Here is a 16,612-nt window from a genome sequence, read left to right on the forward strand (position 1 = left end):
ACACCTAAATAAACCATATTCAACCCAAACCAAGCCAATCAAGACCCATGAACAAGCCTAGAACTCCTATTGAACTTCAGCCCTATTTTCGAAAGAAAAACCTAAATCCTATAGCCATGCAAGTTTCGGCTCTTTCCCTTATCCACGAAGACCAGGCCCTAGACCGCCCTTCTAGGACCATAACTGTGACCCTAACCAGCCACTGGACCGACCCTAACAAACCTAGAAGCCCCATCCCCTCAACCCGTCAACTAAAGCATGTGCATGGCTCCCTACTCTTACGCGATCCCCCTTGATCCTCGAACCAACCATTGTGCAGCCACCCTAGGACCATCATGCAGCCCTCTTAAGTCTCCTGGACACACCCTAACCATAGCTAGGAGCCGTGACCCCTCGAAGACTCCTAGTCGAACAGTCCTTGCCCCAAAAGAGTTCTATTTTCGAGCAACCTCTTCTTCCTTCATGTCCATCCCTTGTGTCAGCTTGTCTAGGCCCTTAAATCCTCTTAAACTTGTCCCTTCCCCTAGCCCTATGATGGCAGCCCCTTCATGCATCATTAACATAAGTTTTGGATCATGAAATCATGAGTTTTTGACATAGCATTGCATAAAAACGAAAATAAATACAAGGAAACATATTTTTCATGCAAATATACATCAAATCCATAATATGGTATGATATATGAGAAAAAAGATATTAAGACGTGTCTTTGCGTATATTACGCTCGAAAACAAATTGGCGATGCGAGGAACGATCGCGGAGAGGAGGCCCTTGCTGAATTTTCTTCCAAAATCGTGACCTTTTCTAGAGACATGAGGTGTGTGGCGTGTGGTGTGGCTGATGAAGTAGAGTCCTTGTATGATTAGGGGTGAGAGGCGTGTGTTTCTATGGGGTTTGTGGAGGGTTTGCTAGCTTTTATTTTTAATTAAAACTCATGGTATAGGCTTAGGCCCGTTAGTCTAGTATAATAGGCACATTAAACCCCATAGTTAATATTTAAAATATTTGGTTTAGGAAAGTTTGTGAAAAAACTAACCGAGTTCTCAAAAAGTTCATATTTTCGTCGAAAATCGAACACCGTTTAAAAATACGACTCGACGTGTAAAAACACCTGATTTTCGAAAATTACATTTTAAATACACCACACGTTAAACAATTAAAAATAATTATTTAATAAAATATTTTACCTTATATGGTCCCCGGTCTCCGTTCCTTCATCGCGTTTCGAATAACCTTTAAAACAAAGTTTTACGCATTCTAATAGAAAACCCTAATTTAAACATGTAATCATGCATATCATATTTAATTCATTCAATTAAAACCATTTAATTAGTCATTTTCTATTTTCCCTAGATTTGCATGCAGTTGGATTACGTTATATTATTTTTGGACCTTACAATTAGACTCACTAGGTTTGAATGTTGCAGAGAAGGATAAGATTGAGAGAGGCTCTGAAGCTTGTGTGGATCGAGTCTAGCAGTACACTCTCGAGGGACATTATTTTCCTTATTAACTTGATAGTCAAAAGTTTTAAAGATTTTGTTAATGATTTAATTAGAAATTTTTATGCTTTATTTTGAAGTTAGGGTTGATCATGTTAATGGTTGACGTAGGCTTTTTGTTAATTGACAATTTAAGAATTTTATGCACTTGAGATTTTAAATGTTTAATTAAATTTTGGATTTTGGAAATGTTGAGTTATGCAAGTTTCGAAAAAAAATAATTTAGTAGGATTTTAAAGTTTAAAAGTAGTAGACATATCAGTATGAGAGAGAGATGCTCGAAATACTAGAATGTATACAAGTTGGTGCAAGCCTAGCTGTTGCAAGTCAACCCGGTATCTTTTCTTGATTATAAATCTCGATTCTTATATTTCTAGGCAAAGTGATGAGCATAAAAATTGTATTTATTTCTATAATCTTTCCATAAAATCATGATTCACTCAATATTGAGTTATTATGAGAGAGATATGCTCGAAATACCAGAATTGTTTATGTCTAGCTGGTAGCTGTATATTTGTTGTAGAACCAGAAATTTCATTGTGGTTTATTAGCCTCTTAAGCTCCAATTCAAACATTGACTTTGGAAGATTATTTGAATGTCATTGTTTATATTTGTAATGCATGCTGAAATGTTCCATTTTGATAACTAACTGAGAGATACAACCAAAATATAAAAAATTCTCATGTCTAGCCGACAACCGTATTTGTTTCTTCTAACTCGATTTTGCAGTGTCCGATTAGCATATATAACGTCCAAAATAACGTAGCCAACCATAAATATGACTTGTAGAGAATTGAGTTCCTTCGAATCATTTTGTTTACTAGTCATTCGGATCATTGGTGTATTTTTGAGTTGTCTGTTTAACCATTTTGGTTCCTGGTAATTTCGATCACTGATTTATGAAATATCACCAGATTTTAATCTTGACAACATTTTCTAGCTTTTCAAAGCTTCCAAATTTACATATAGCAATTATACACTACAGTAAATATGTTAAAAAATACAATAACAAATTTTGCTATCTGTTTAGCCCAAATCTTGGAAGCCCGTTAACAATAAAAATCCTGCAGAATGTGGATAGGCCCAATGGACGAGCCCAAAAAGGTGTCAGTTGAAGACCATGATGGAAGAGGTGATCCACGACACATCATGGACGATCATGGAATATGGCATGAACAGACAGCTCTGCGGAGTGCAACAAAAAAATGAAAGAAGAATCAGAATGAGGACACAACAAAACATCCAATAAAAGAAGCAGCAAAGCTTTTTAAAATTTCTGTCAATAGTTCATCTGTATTTTTTTACAATTTCCAGTATTTTAGATTTTTCAGATTTTGCATATTCTTCCAACTTTCTTGTGAAAATGGCGTTCATGTTCATAACAACGTAATTAAATTTAACGTTGTTCATTGATTTTCTCTGTAATTTCATCATATTCCTCAATTTATATTTTTTCGCTTTGATGTCGTATCGAGGGAATTAGAAGTAACGGTCGAATCGAGATGCACAACGCTCGACAAAGAAGTTGGATCATTTCACATTTGGAACGATCACGTGCCTGGCACGCCCCGCAAGTTTTTTGAGAAATAATTTGGCACACCAGTCGGACGCGATGCCTTCAAAGAGTACTAAGAAGAATGAAGGAATTCCTCCATCACAAGGGAAAGGTCATCGCTCACAGGAAGAAGAAACTGATGCAGATGGAGGAGTAGTTGAAAGACTCGTGCACCAGTTCGAAGAAGAGGCTATAAAGGAAGGAGTTGCAGTTTCTGGTGGCGATGGGGCTTCGACAAACTTCATGTTGACCATGGAGAGAAATATCGACATTGATCTCAAAGAAATGACCAAAGCTTTTAATACTGTAATGATGGAATTTGTGGCATAAGTAAAGGAATGGATAAAGTCTGCAAAAGGCGAGATTATTACACCATAAAATGATAAACTTCAAGAAGCTGACACTAAACTGCTGAAAGGTCAAGGCCAAGGATCGGGGATTTCATAAGCAGGTGAAAATCGCTCTTTGGGAGAAGCACCGATTCCTGAATCTGCCAAGGACGAGGAGTTGGGGTTGAAATAACAAAATTGCAGTAACAATAAACAAGTGGCTGGTAATATATTGTATATGACGTCTCCTAACTTGCATCCGTGGATGTATTGTGTTGGGGGAATGTACCAAATTCGGAGAATAACACCCGAGGGACAATCTATCTCCCACACCAGTTACGACAAACTCCAATGTTGGATTTTGAGGCGGTACGTCATGTTATTTAAGAGTTGTATGGCCCAGGAGTGAGGCCAATCAACCGACCAGAGTTTCACAAATCGTATCCTGACATTGTCGATCGTAACAACCCTTATCCATGAGGATACCACATTCCAGACTTCACTTTATACTCTAGAGAAGATGGTCCATCTAGCGTGGAACATGTAACAAGGTTTACAATCCAATGTGGGGGAGTTAGCAAATTTAGAAAATTTTTCTGATTACAATTTACGATTGTTCCTCAATTCTTTGACTAGCACTGCTTTAACTTGGTATGCGACGCTACCTTGAATTCTATTATGACTTGTCATGAAATGGAACGTCAATTCCATACACACTTCTTCAGAACAATGCCTGAGATTAGTATAGCGGAATTTTCAAGGGTGGTCCAAAAATCGGGGGAATCCGATAATGATTTAATTTGTCAATTCAAGAAAGTGAGAAGTAGATGTCGAGTGTTCATTCCTGAATCAGAGTATGTGAAGATGGCACAGCGAGGGCTTGATTTTGAAATTAGAAAGAAGTTCCAAGGGATGGAATTCCGCGATTTTTATGATCTTGATGACAAAGTATCAGAATATGAGGAATTATTGTGGGAGGAGAGTCATAAAAGAAAATCTACAGTTGGCTCTTACTTCAAAGAAGTTTAGGAAGTCATCTTGGCAGAAGTGGCTAATTCCGGATCACGCAATGTCCCTTTCTTTAAACGCAAGAGTGAAGAACTTTCCAAGAAAAACATTCCTCCCGTGCAAACACCATATACTTTTGATGCATCAAAGACGGAAGAAATCTTTGATCACTTGGTGAAGGAAAAGTTTATAACGTTTCCCCCCAAATCATAAGCTACCCACCGGGGAGAAAATGAAATGAAGAAATTACTGTAAGTATCAAAATTCCTTCAACCATAATACTAATGCTTGTTGGGCTTTCAAAAATGTCTTGCAAGAAAGAATCAACAAGGGAATCCTGAAATTTCTCGAGAAAAAAGACACAATGATAGTGGATGAAGATCATTTCCCACCGGTAGTAAACGTGAATGTTAGCAATACCGACTTACGATTTTTAATCGATGAGAGGAGGGATGTAGTTGGTAACAGATCCTTCCGACCAAGAGTTACTATAAAGAAGTGTTGGGTACCCAATAAGATGATATTTGATGTAAAAGACAGAAGAACAGAAACTTTCATGAAAGAGATCATTATTACAGTAGGGGGAATATGTCATACAAAAGGAGGAATGGAAGGTATGATGGGGAATCCATGGACAAGAGGCCGGTGAACCCTTACCTCGAAGGAAATTCGTCTGCTAAAGTCAGGAATGGTGAAAAAAGATATGACCAGTAGTCATCCCAGAAGATACTTCAGGGGTCCCCAGTCCTGAATAATGATTAAAATATGAAAGGAAATCTCGTTTTGTTGTTCCTCCTGTGGTAATTCCCAACGGACAATGGAGACGTGTGGAACATCCAATGTTTCCAAAGCATCTTTCTCGAACCCAAAAAAGACATTTGTTAAGAGATAAAGCCGTGGAGCGAAGGTTGAAAGTGGAAGAGCCGTTTAAAGAGAAGAAAACGTTCGGCAGGAAGTCTACTGAGGATAAAGAAGAGGAAGATAATAATGTGGTCAAGAAAGCTACCTTCAAGGTAAGACAGATTCTTGTCTCATTTGAGTGTGGCACAGGCTCATTAATGTTGCCAGATGAGTTCAAACGCAAAAGAATGTTTGGGTCTGGTGGCTTTATGAGAAATTAAATTGCTATAGATTTCGTCCATAATAATGTTTCGAAAGATTGTGTTGGAGTTCTTGTTGATGAAGATAAAAGAGTGAAGAAACCTACAAATGCAATGACTAGACATATCAAACCACTTTATATCACGGCGCATGTTAATGGGAAACCTATGTCTAGAATATTGATATATAATGGATCTGCTGTCAATATTCTACCCCACAGAATTCTGCATAAGCTGGGGAAAAGTGTGGAAGACTTGATTCCGACAGAAGTCTCTATGGCAGTTTTTACTGGAGAATCCGCCAAAACCTTGGGAATTTTACCAGCAAATTTTACTATAGGGTCTCGATCCTCTCTGTCAGTCTTCTTCGTGGTCAATTCCAGTGCTAGCTTCCATGCTTTATTAGGGAGGGATTGGATTCATACCAATTATTGTGTGCCATCTTCCATGCACCAGTTATTGTTAATGTTGAAAAGAGATGAGGTTGAAGTGGTACAAGCTTATTCAAAGCCATATCAATCTGATTCCAATGTCGTGGAAGCTAGTTATTATGACGGAGCTTTTGGTCTAATTAAGTTTCGTAACTTCAAGGTGCATGAACAACCAGGAGCAGTGTACATGGACACTCAAAAGGTTAAAGAAACAGTTTAGAAGGTTCTCAAACCTACTGCCATGGTCTCTCCTAGACCCATGGTCCGACCTATTATCGAGGAGGTCGATGACTAAGTTCACTAACGAAGAGATGGAAGTCGCTGCAACTTCCAAGTGGAAAGCCAAAATGCAGCAGCTGGTGAACGAAGTGCAGTCTCACGATTTGTGGGATATCGATGGAGCTGAAGTAATATTTGAGGAGGAATGTGGACGTAGCGAGGAAGAAGAGTTAAAAATGGAGGATTTAATCTTAGCTCCGGCTCATATGAAAGATCGACAGCCGAAGACAGATGGTTCATAAAGATAGAATAGATGAGAAATATTGTACAAAGTAGGCTGGATTACCAATTTGGTAAGTTTTGTCATATTGACTAATAAGAAGTTTCTGTAAATATGTGAGGAATAGGCTTTTAAGCCATTCCTTGCTGAAGTTGGTTGTAAATAATGATAGACCATTTGTAAATAAATAAAAATACTTGCTCATGGAGTCCGCTGTAGTTAATAAATTTTGGGTAGAATGTTTGTTGTGTTAGTTGGCTAAATCGATGACAAAGTGAAGTTCGTTTAGTGCATGTCTTGAAACTTCGGTGAGCATTATTTGAAAAATGTTGTTTAGCTGTTGGTTGGTAACAAATGTTGACTTACGCTATTTGCGTCAATATTGAAGGTGTTCAAATTTTATAAAATTTTGGCTGATTTTCTTTTATAAATATAATATGCCAAATATATAAATGCCTGCAAAAAAATCCAAAGCAACGGATACAAAGACAACAATGTATTTTAACAGCAAAGTTGGGTTTTTTAGCCACTTTCCAACATTCACGAAACAAAACAAGGTAAGTCAAATTATGGCAAACAAGTTCAAAAAAGTATCCTTCTGTCCCTAGCCTACGTATTTTATTACTTCTCAATGTGCATGACACTCTATATGTATATGCTCAGCCGTTTGAAGAGATATTCATCAAAGCTTGGTGATTTTCTTTCGGATTGGCCAGTTGCACTACCATGATGATTTTCCATCTCTATTGGTTTTTAAGGTACTTTCTTGCCTTGGCCTCTGAGATTCTCAAATGCTCGATTACTCCCACCATGTTTCCTGAAAATTAAATAAGAACCACATGAGAATAATGGAGTGTTGATCAACAAAACTTTGCTTTGTGTGTGCTATATGTTGTCATTGTTGTGGCATTTGTCACTTCTTTGCGAGATTGAATGAATCTTGCTATTTTTGAATTTATGGTTTGCCAAAATTCCAGGAAATGAGATCTCATCCTCAATGAATTCGGTAGAGCATCACAAATATGAAATGTGACACATTCTACAATATTTTTGTGCTGGAGAATTGGGAAAAATGGGTGAAATATACATACCTTGAGAAGACGTGGCTTGATGTAAAGGAGTTTGATGAAGGAAATTTTCGGAAACTTGGATGGCATCACAAATATGATGTAATCGGTAGTTTCATCGGGAAGATCGGTGGGCGCCGATGAGATTAGGGGAAGGAAATGAGGAAGAAAGAAATAAGGATGGGGTTCAGGGAATGCACAATCAGATTTAACCTGTTGGAGGAAGAACATACGTTTCAGCTGTCAATTCTTCTTCAAGTCCGTAGAACCATTCCTTTCAACCATATGATTCTACGCTGAGCCCTGAGTAGCTAGAAGGACGAATAAAGCAAATACATAGCCAACTTGGCCCACTGGGCCGAATTGGTCAAATTAGCCAAATAGCCAGAATGAGCCAAATTGGCCGTTGTCCCAAATTGGCTAAGGAGCAGTTGTTTACCCTAAATCTTGGAAGCTCATTAACAATAAAAAGCCTGTAGAATGTGGAGAGGCCCAATGGACGAGCCCAGAAAGGTGTCAGTTGAAGACCACAATGTAGGAGGTGATCCACGACGCATCATGGACCATCGTGAAATTTGGTCAGAACTGCTCTGCGGAGTGCAACAAAAAACAGAAAGAAGATTCAGAATGAGGAGACAACAAAACATCCAACAAAAGCAGCAGCAAAGCTTTTTAATATTTATCTCAATAGTTCATCTGTATTTTTTTTCCAATTTCCAGTATTTTAGTTTATTCAGATTTTGCATATTCCTCAAACTTTCTTGTGAAAATGCCGTTCATGTTCATAAAAACGTAATTAAATTTGATGTTGCTCATGTATTTCTCTATAATTTCATCATATTCTTTAGTTTATACTTTTTCGCTTTGAAGTCATACTGAGGGAATTAGAACTAACAGTCGAATCGGTACACACAACGCTCGATAAAAAAGTTGGATCATTTCACATTTGGCATGATCACGTGGCTGGCATGCCCGGCAAGTTTCGTGAAAAACACTTATCATTAAAATGAAGTTTGCTAGCATTTTCGCAACTCATCAGATTCTAAGCTCTGAATCCCCAAGTCTTCTATGGTCTTTTATTATAATTCACACTGTGGTATTGAGTATGTGAACACTGGTAGAGAAATTATTATTATTTTCAATTGAATAGAAATGTTAAACTATATTTATAATAATAATAACAATAATAGTAGTGTGAGAGTTTTATCAAAACTCTTTCATTGAGATTTACTGACTTTTCTAGTTTCGAGCGTATCATCATAATTTCTTTTATGAAAAAATATCTTATTTTTCACCAACCTTTTCAAATATATATATATACAAACGAAATAAATAAGTTGAAGATTTATAATGAAAACTTATTAAGCATCACACTTTTATATTTTATAATTTAATTTTAATTATTGCATAAAATTTATCTGACAGATGAATTGACATATAGCAATAATATTTATCTAACAGATGAATTGAAATATAATATATTTGTGGAATATTATTTTTAATTTAGTTAATATTAATGAAATTTTAATAAATATATGATTTCTATTTCAAATTACAATACATTTAATTTCAAATTTTTAAAATTCTAATGTGATTTACGATACAATTTAAAATTTAATAAATTTTAAAATTGAAAAATTAACAACTTTCATAATTTTAAATTAATTAATATATTGTTTTAAATTTTAGTTATTGCATAAAAATAATTCTCGTAAATATTGACTTAAAGAAAATATAATATAATTTTAATTATTTCATAAAATTTGTCAAATAGATGACTTGACATGAAATATATTTAGTGAAATATTATTTTTATTTTAAATAATTTTAATAAAATTTTAATAAATTTATAATTTCTATTCCAGATTACGGTAGATTTAATTTTAAGTTTTCAAAATTGTAACGTGAATCATAATACAATTAAAAATTGAAAAATTAACAAATACTTTTGTGATTTTAAATTAAATAACATTTGTAATTTTAATTATTGCATATGTTAACTTAGTGTAACGCCCCGAAAATTTAAAGGTCCATACGAACCACACGCACGCAAATTATTAAATTCTCTTGTATTTTAATTAATTGTTTTAATTACATAAATTAATTATGTTGTGCATATTTACATGTTTAAAATATATTTTTCTACATGGTTGTGTTAAAATATATTTTTAAAGGATATTTGAGTTGCGATCGAGGAACGGAGACGGAGGGCTGAAAAATAGAAAAAGTTTTTATTAAATAATTGTTTTTAATTATTTAAAATATGATTGATGTTTTTTATTATTTTTGAAAATAAGGAGTTTTAAGGTGATTTTATACGCCGGAACGTAATTTTTATCGGTGTTGGATTTTCAACAAAAATACGAACATTTTGACAACCCGGCTAATAAATTCACAAACTTATTTAAAAAAAATTATTTTTAATATTTTAAATGATCACTAATTGGCCTAATTAACCTCTTTGATGGGCCTAAACCTTGTTAGTGGTTTAATTGAGTATTTAATATTCAAAACCCACCCAAACCCTTTGCATGTCACACGCCCCACTTCCCCATTCAAAACAAACTCTCCCCATCAGCATCAACACACGCACACATGCAAGGAAAAGAGGAGAAAATCTTCGGCTTTGTTAAGAAAAATTCAGCTTAGGGCCTACGTCGCCGTTCGCATCGTCGTTACGTTTTCGTACGTAAATTACGCAAAGACACGTCATATATCTTTTTTTTCTCATCTATCACATCATATTACATTTTTAAATTATGTTTGCATAGAAAATATGTTGGCCTTTTATTTATTTTCGTTTTTATGCCATGGCATGATAATAACTTAAGTTTTTGTGATCCAAACCTTAATGCATTATTGCTTGAAGGGCTGCCACTTTAGGGACACAAATAAGGGATGAGTTTAAGAGGGTTTTAGGGCCTAGGTAAGTGGACATAATGTTGGATCTCGGTTTTCTACGTGTCCAAACGCAGTGGAAGTTTAAAAAATTTTATTTTATTTTGAAAAACAAAATAAATTTGTTTGAGCACTTGTATGATTTTATGAATAAACATTCATAGGGTGTAAAGAATTTTATACCTTTGTGAATTAATTCACTTGGCTCCAACTAATCCGGTATAAACGGATTAGCTCTTAATGAATCTCTACGAACTTTCTTCAAGGGAGTCCTTGTTTGATCCTCCTATTAAGTCCACAACTAGATGGTATGTTCCTCTTCTAAATTGAACTAGAAAATTTAGAAGAGATTTTACGTATGAGAAAAATATTTGAGAGACGGCTCAGATTTCTTTCTCAAGAGAGGCGGCCGAATTTTATTTTTTTTCCTTTTGGAAGAGTGATTCTCGAAAATATGGTGGTAGGAGGCTAGGGTTTTGACTTCTCAAACCACTTTTATAATCAACCCATGATCTAATTATCATAGTATAATAATTGGGCCCTTTAATTAACATTAATGGGCTTGATTAATTAATTGGATTAGTCCAACTAATTAAATCAATTAATCAAGGTCCATTAATAACTTTAATTATTTAATATATTAGACTTGTACTCTTACAAGCTCATTAAACATATTAACCATCATATTTAATTTATTAATTAATAAGCTCAACATTTGAGTTTAATAAATTAAATCATTTATAAATTCAACATTTGAATTTATTATTCAAATTATAAATTCAACTCCTTGAATTTATATCACCTCCAAAATTTAATATTTAATAAACCCAACATTTGAGTTCAATAAATTTAAATTCTCAAATTTTATAAATTCAACTCCTTGAATTTATTCTCTCAAAAAATAATTATCAAAAATTCAACTCTTTGAATTTACTATATAATATAAATTCAACTTCTTGAATTTATTCTCTCAACGGGAACAAACGATACAGTACTTTTGTGACCCTCAATGGTTCAGGGATACAACTAGCCGTGGGTTCACAACTCTTTGTGATTCAGAACATAATTTTTTATTCGGGCTTACCCTAGTTAGCCCCATTTTTTTCATCAACACATTGATCAAGAATGTCAGAACTCATTTCTGATTGCACCCATCGGATCATGGTAAGAGCGTCTAGTAGCATCGCCCCATGATCCCCTAGGTATCGCTGATAGTGCCTGCAAGAACTAGTCGATTATGATTAATGTACAGTACGGCCGGTCCCTTCATCTCATATATCCCAATCGAATTTGCAACCATTGGTTCATCGAGGGTTGCATATTAATTCGATAACTATGTGATAACTATACATAGTGGCATCGTATGTACCGTTCGAGAACTCCTTCTCTAACGTACATCTCATACTCTGGTCAGACATTCCACGCACTATAATTTCATCAGATCACATAGGATATCCACACCCGCAGGTGAGCGGTGAATCCCCGACTACAATGCCCTGGCCCCTATATGTTTCGCAACTGTACCCAACCTCGCCACCTGATGACCCTCCTGGAGCTAGTAAACGAGTCAAAGCACAGCCCTAGCATATAGAGCCTCAGTGTTGTCCCGGGTCATAATGACTAATGGTGTACAATCATAACCACAGACTTTTCCTCTCGATGAATGATAACCACTTGGAAAGTCCGAGGGAGAGTTGTTCGGTATAATAATCATATGACTACCCATCTGCATATTTGGACATCTCTATGCTCTTACCAAGAAACGCAGTACACAACATCACAGATGCTAGTCTCGAGCTCAAGCGACCTTTATCCATGTTTCAGGTGGCTGAATCGACTAGGAACGAATTTAGATCATACAGTGTTTACAAACCAGTTTCAACATCGAATTACGATTCATTTATATTAAAGTATAATCAAGGTCTTGATCTATGTTTGATAACATGGGTATACAGATAAAGAAATAACAAACCATGAAATAATGAATTATATTAAAATAAAGATTGTTAATTACAATTGAGTCAATAAAATCCCTAGCCAACAGTTGGCTTGCACGGAATCTACTCTAACACATAAGGGCTGGACATGGAGAAGGAAGCGGTTGGACGAAAATAGACTCCTTGGGAACAAGGACTCTTCGGCTAAGGGCTTCTTAGGGATCACAGCGGCTTGCTGCTGTTAGGGTCGCGACCAGGAGATGTGAGAGGATGGTACAAGGGTCCTAGAGCGGCCGTGCAAGGGTGGGAAGAAACTAAGAGAGGGGCCGCACGGTGGGGAGAACTCGAGAGGCTAGCTGCGGTTGTTGGAGGAACAAGGGGGCAGGTGGCTGCGCGGGCTCCTTCAAGGCAAACGGCAGGGCTTGTGAGGATCCTAGCCACGAGCCAAGGGGGTACACGCAGGGCTGGAGGGGCTAGGAGTGGAAGGCCACACGGCCAGAGCACCATCTAGCTGCGGGTGTGCTTGAGTAAGAGAACCATGCACGTCCTCGTGCATGGCTCATGAGGGCTGGTCTCAGAGGGTCGTAGAGGGTTCGGTTAGGGTCCTAGGAGGGTCGACCAGGGCTCGACCAGGGGTTAGAGGCTGGAGCCGAGATAGGAGGAGCTTGAAACCTTCTAGAACTAAGATTCCTTGTGCAGAAATTCAGTAGCTTCTAGGAAGTGTTCAAGGGACTACATAGGCTTGATTTGTATTGGTTAAGGTTTAGATGTGTGTTAGGAGGCTTTGGTTTGAGTTTGGTAAGTTTTGGTTAAGTTTCGAATCCGTGCGAGTCAAAACGGGATGTACGTCTAAGTTAAAAAAAGAATCAAGGAATCTATCGAAAAGTTATGTTTTAAGCCTAAGGAATAATTATAGGAGTGTTTTAAGATTATATGTTAAGTTTGGAATGATTTGGGTCATCGTTTAGATGTCTAAGGATAAATACGAGAAACTATGCTTCTAGGGGTAAAACGGTCATTTTACACTGAAAAATGGGTAGACGTCCTGGCAGTGCCTCGAATGCAATAATATATGATAAAATGCTTATTTTAAATATTTATGATATTTTATGATCAAACGTTAATGATTGTTTTAAAGGTTTATGAATTTTCATATGTTAAGATGTTAATTTTACATGTTAAGGATTTTTATGATTTAATATGCTAATATGATTATTTTAAATGTCTATTGATTTTTATGATGTTAAAAAAGGTTTATTTTAAAAGTTTATGAAATTGTCATGATTTAATATATTAAAATGTTGGTTTTAAATGTTTATGGAAGGTAATGATTATTTATGGAATTTTTGAGGAAACGATACAGTTAAAAGTTATGTTGCATGCTTGTTTTTTAAAAGAAAAGGATATTAAATGCATTATTTTTATAAAGTGATGAAAATGTAAAACGTTGAATGAAGTGAAGTATTTGTGACTATTGAGGATATGAGGATAAGAATGGGGATGTCGTGAGGAAAAAGGCCCCAGAGGGAGCCCATTTATGGGAAAAGGCCCTAGAGGGAGCCCGACGATCGTATTTCCATTCGATGAGGATAGGCCAAGGCTCAGTGGACGAGAGATCGTCGTTGTTGTCTCCGTCGCTTAGTACTATGGTTACATGTAGATGGATCCATCTACTTTTTGAGGATGAGGAAAGTCACAATTAACGATCTGAATTCAATAAAAGAGGAAAATGTTTATGCTCATGATGAAAGGATTTATGTTACGAAATGAGGAAAAGAAAAAATGTTGAGGTTCAAGTTATGCATGTTCATATGAATATGTTTATGAGGATATGAAAAGGTTTTACGAAAATGGTTATAAAAAGTTTATGAAAATGTTTATGTTTTAAGTTGATGCATCATTATGAAAATGTTTTTGTTTAGAAATTTATGCATCATGAAAATGTTTATGAAAATAGTTATGTTTTAAGTTTATGCATCTTCATGAAAAAGATATTTTAAGCACAAGTATTGTTCACTGTTGCATGTGATCTGTATATGTATTACTCGTTATCAAGATTATGGTGTGTTGAGTCTTTAGACTCACTAGGTGTGATTGAAACAGGTGATTATGATAAAAATGTTATGGAGGTCTTGAGGTTGACTTTGCTGGACTGAAGGTGCACATAACCCGAGGACCAACGCTAGTTTTCAGCACTGGTTATGATTTATGATTATGAGTTATGTTAAAGATATTTTATGACTTTTATTTATGTTATGAGAGGTTTTTGAGAGGTTATAGTATGGGCTATACTTTTCAAATAATGTTTTTAGGTTTGGTAAAACGTTTGACGATTTTATGATTTAAACTATTTTCCTTTGATTTTCAAATGCTAGTTGGTTATTTTTTTTAAAAAATGGTGTCAACGTATTTTAAAGTATATATATGTATATAAGGAGAGGGAAAAAAATTTCTAGCACGTTTTAAGCAAAACGAATAGCAGAAATTTCAGTTGGTATCAGAGGAAAGGTCCTGTAAAAGGTTGTGCAACCATTAGCGCCAGAAAGATCAGTTATCAAGCCTCAATTTGTAAGTTTTTTTTTCTTACATGCTTTATATGATTTTATGATGTTACTTGCCTAATTATATTAATTATATGTTTACGTCACATGTTTAATAGCTCTATGAGAATATATGATTTATATGTTTTTGAATTTTTATACGTGATACGATATGGAATGAGAAATTATTTGATTTCAGTGCATGTTGGCTTTGTGGTGGAATTGGACTATGTTGATTTTTGGGTTTTAATATTGACATTCTACTTTTTGAGCCATAAGTTAAACGTGAATATTATGAATGTCTTTGGGACACGTAGATTTTCTAAGAAAATATTTATGATTCATGGTTACTTGTTGAATTAATTTTTGGGAATTAATCATAAGAAATAATGATTCGAGGATTTGCAATGAATTGGGAGTAAAAAAATGTATAAATTGGGATTTTAAGTTTTGTTGAAAGGTAAGATTGGTTATGAGAATTGATTTTTGGGTAAATAAGTTTAAAATTATCGAAATTTATGTTATCGAAACCTATAGAAGGAAATTAAGAATTGTGGGGACCCGGACGCTAATTCATTTCTTACTTATCTTTGGGAATAATTGGATCAATTAAATAAGCTGGGTCTCATTTTTTTTATACAAATGCGGAACATATCATAATCAATCTAATATAAACATTAAAATTAAAAGTATAAGTCTTGTATAAAATACATTTACATCAAACTAGGGTTCAACCACTACATCTCAAGTGTCGAAACCAAATCTACTTCTGGGCTCGGATCTCCACGCTAATCTTGATATCTCATCATCTTCTTGACCCTGATTGATAAACATAAAAATTGTACATTAATTAAATGTTTTATAATATAAATATATAGTTTTTGTTTTATTAAATGTTTAAATATTATATGTTTTATAATAAATTGTATAAAATTTAAGTTGTTGTGTAATTACAATTTTTTACTATTTTTTACAGGTTCGATAAAACAAGAATAAAATTGGCGTTGCAAATGAGATTAAGATGATTCTTGGACATGTAGAAAGTTGATTATAATATCTACAATATTGTTGACAAGCATTATATAAAAATCCTCTCACAATTGGGATCAAATTAAGCAACAAATAAAGTTACCAAAGGAGTGGCAGTTTTACCATGCTCTAGTATTTTGACCATATCTCTCAAATTACTTGGTCAAATGGTTTGAAAAAAATACCACGACTAGACAACTCAATTATCCACATTTTTCTTTTTATGAGAAGAAGCAAATTCAGAGAAGAAGATTTTCAAAAGTCATGTGTAATATATTATAATATCTTGGAACACCAATGAAGACTTATGTGTAAAAAAATAATATTTTATTTGTGGTTGTCTCTCCAAATTTGGCTATAAATAGGGGTGCATTGTAATGTATTGAGATATCCCTCATTCTATGAACAAACATTTGAGTTCATAATATTTCTCTCTATATTTTTCCTTTATTTCTTTATTTAAATACAATTAGCATGTTAATTTCATATTCAAAGTTTTACACTTTGAATAATGAATAGCTAACTTCCTAAAGTTGAGATGATAAGGTGAAACTCTTGGCATGATAATAAGGTTATTAAAAGGTAAGAATCTATGTTTTATATTATTTAATCATTATTTATTGTTTATGTTATATTTATTTCTTTAAGCATTTTTATACCCTACTTATAAGTGGGAGTTTTGATTTATTGTTGCTATATGTTACACTAAATTCTTG

At 34.8% G+C, this 16,612-nt stretch overlaps 1 protein-coding gene across 1 annotated transcript in view; it reads left to right on the forward strand.

Moving 5' to 3' along the window:
* The first annotated feature begins 7,447 nt into the window (after positions 1-7,447).
* Positions 7,448-16,612, forward strand: part of LOC140985887 (uncharacterized) — a 23,621-nt gene continuing 14,456 nt past the window's right edge. The window contains exon 1 of the mRNA XM_073453834.1: positions 7,448-7,622. Within this exon, the coding sequence (XP_073309935.1) occupies positions 7,448-7,622 (175 nt within the window). The remainder of the gene's footprint in view (positions 7,623-16,612) is intronic.

The sequence above is a fragment of the Primulina huaijiensis genome, chromosome 10 (genome assembly GCF_012295235.1).
Source record: "Primulina huaijiensis isolate GDHJ02 chromosome 10, ASM1229523v2, whole genome shotgun sequence".
NCBI classification, from domain to species: Eukaryota; Viridiplantae; Streptophyta; class Magnoliopsida; order Lamiales; family Gesneriaceae; genus Primulina; species Primulina huaijiensis.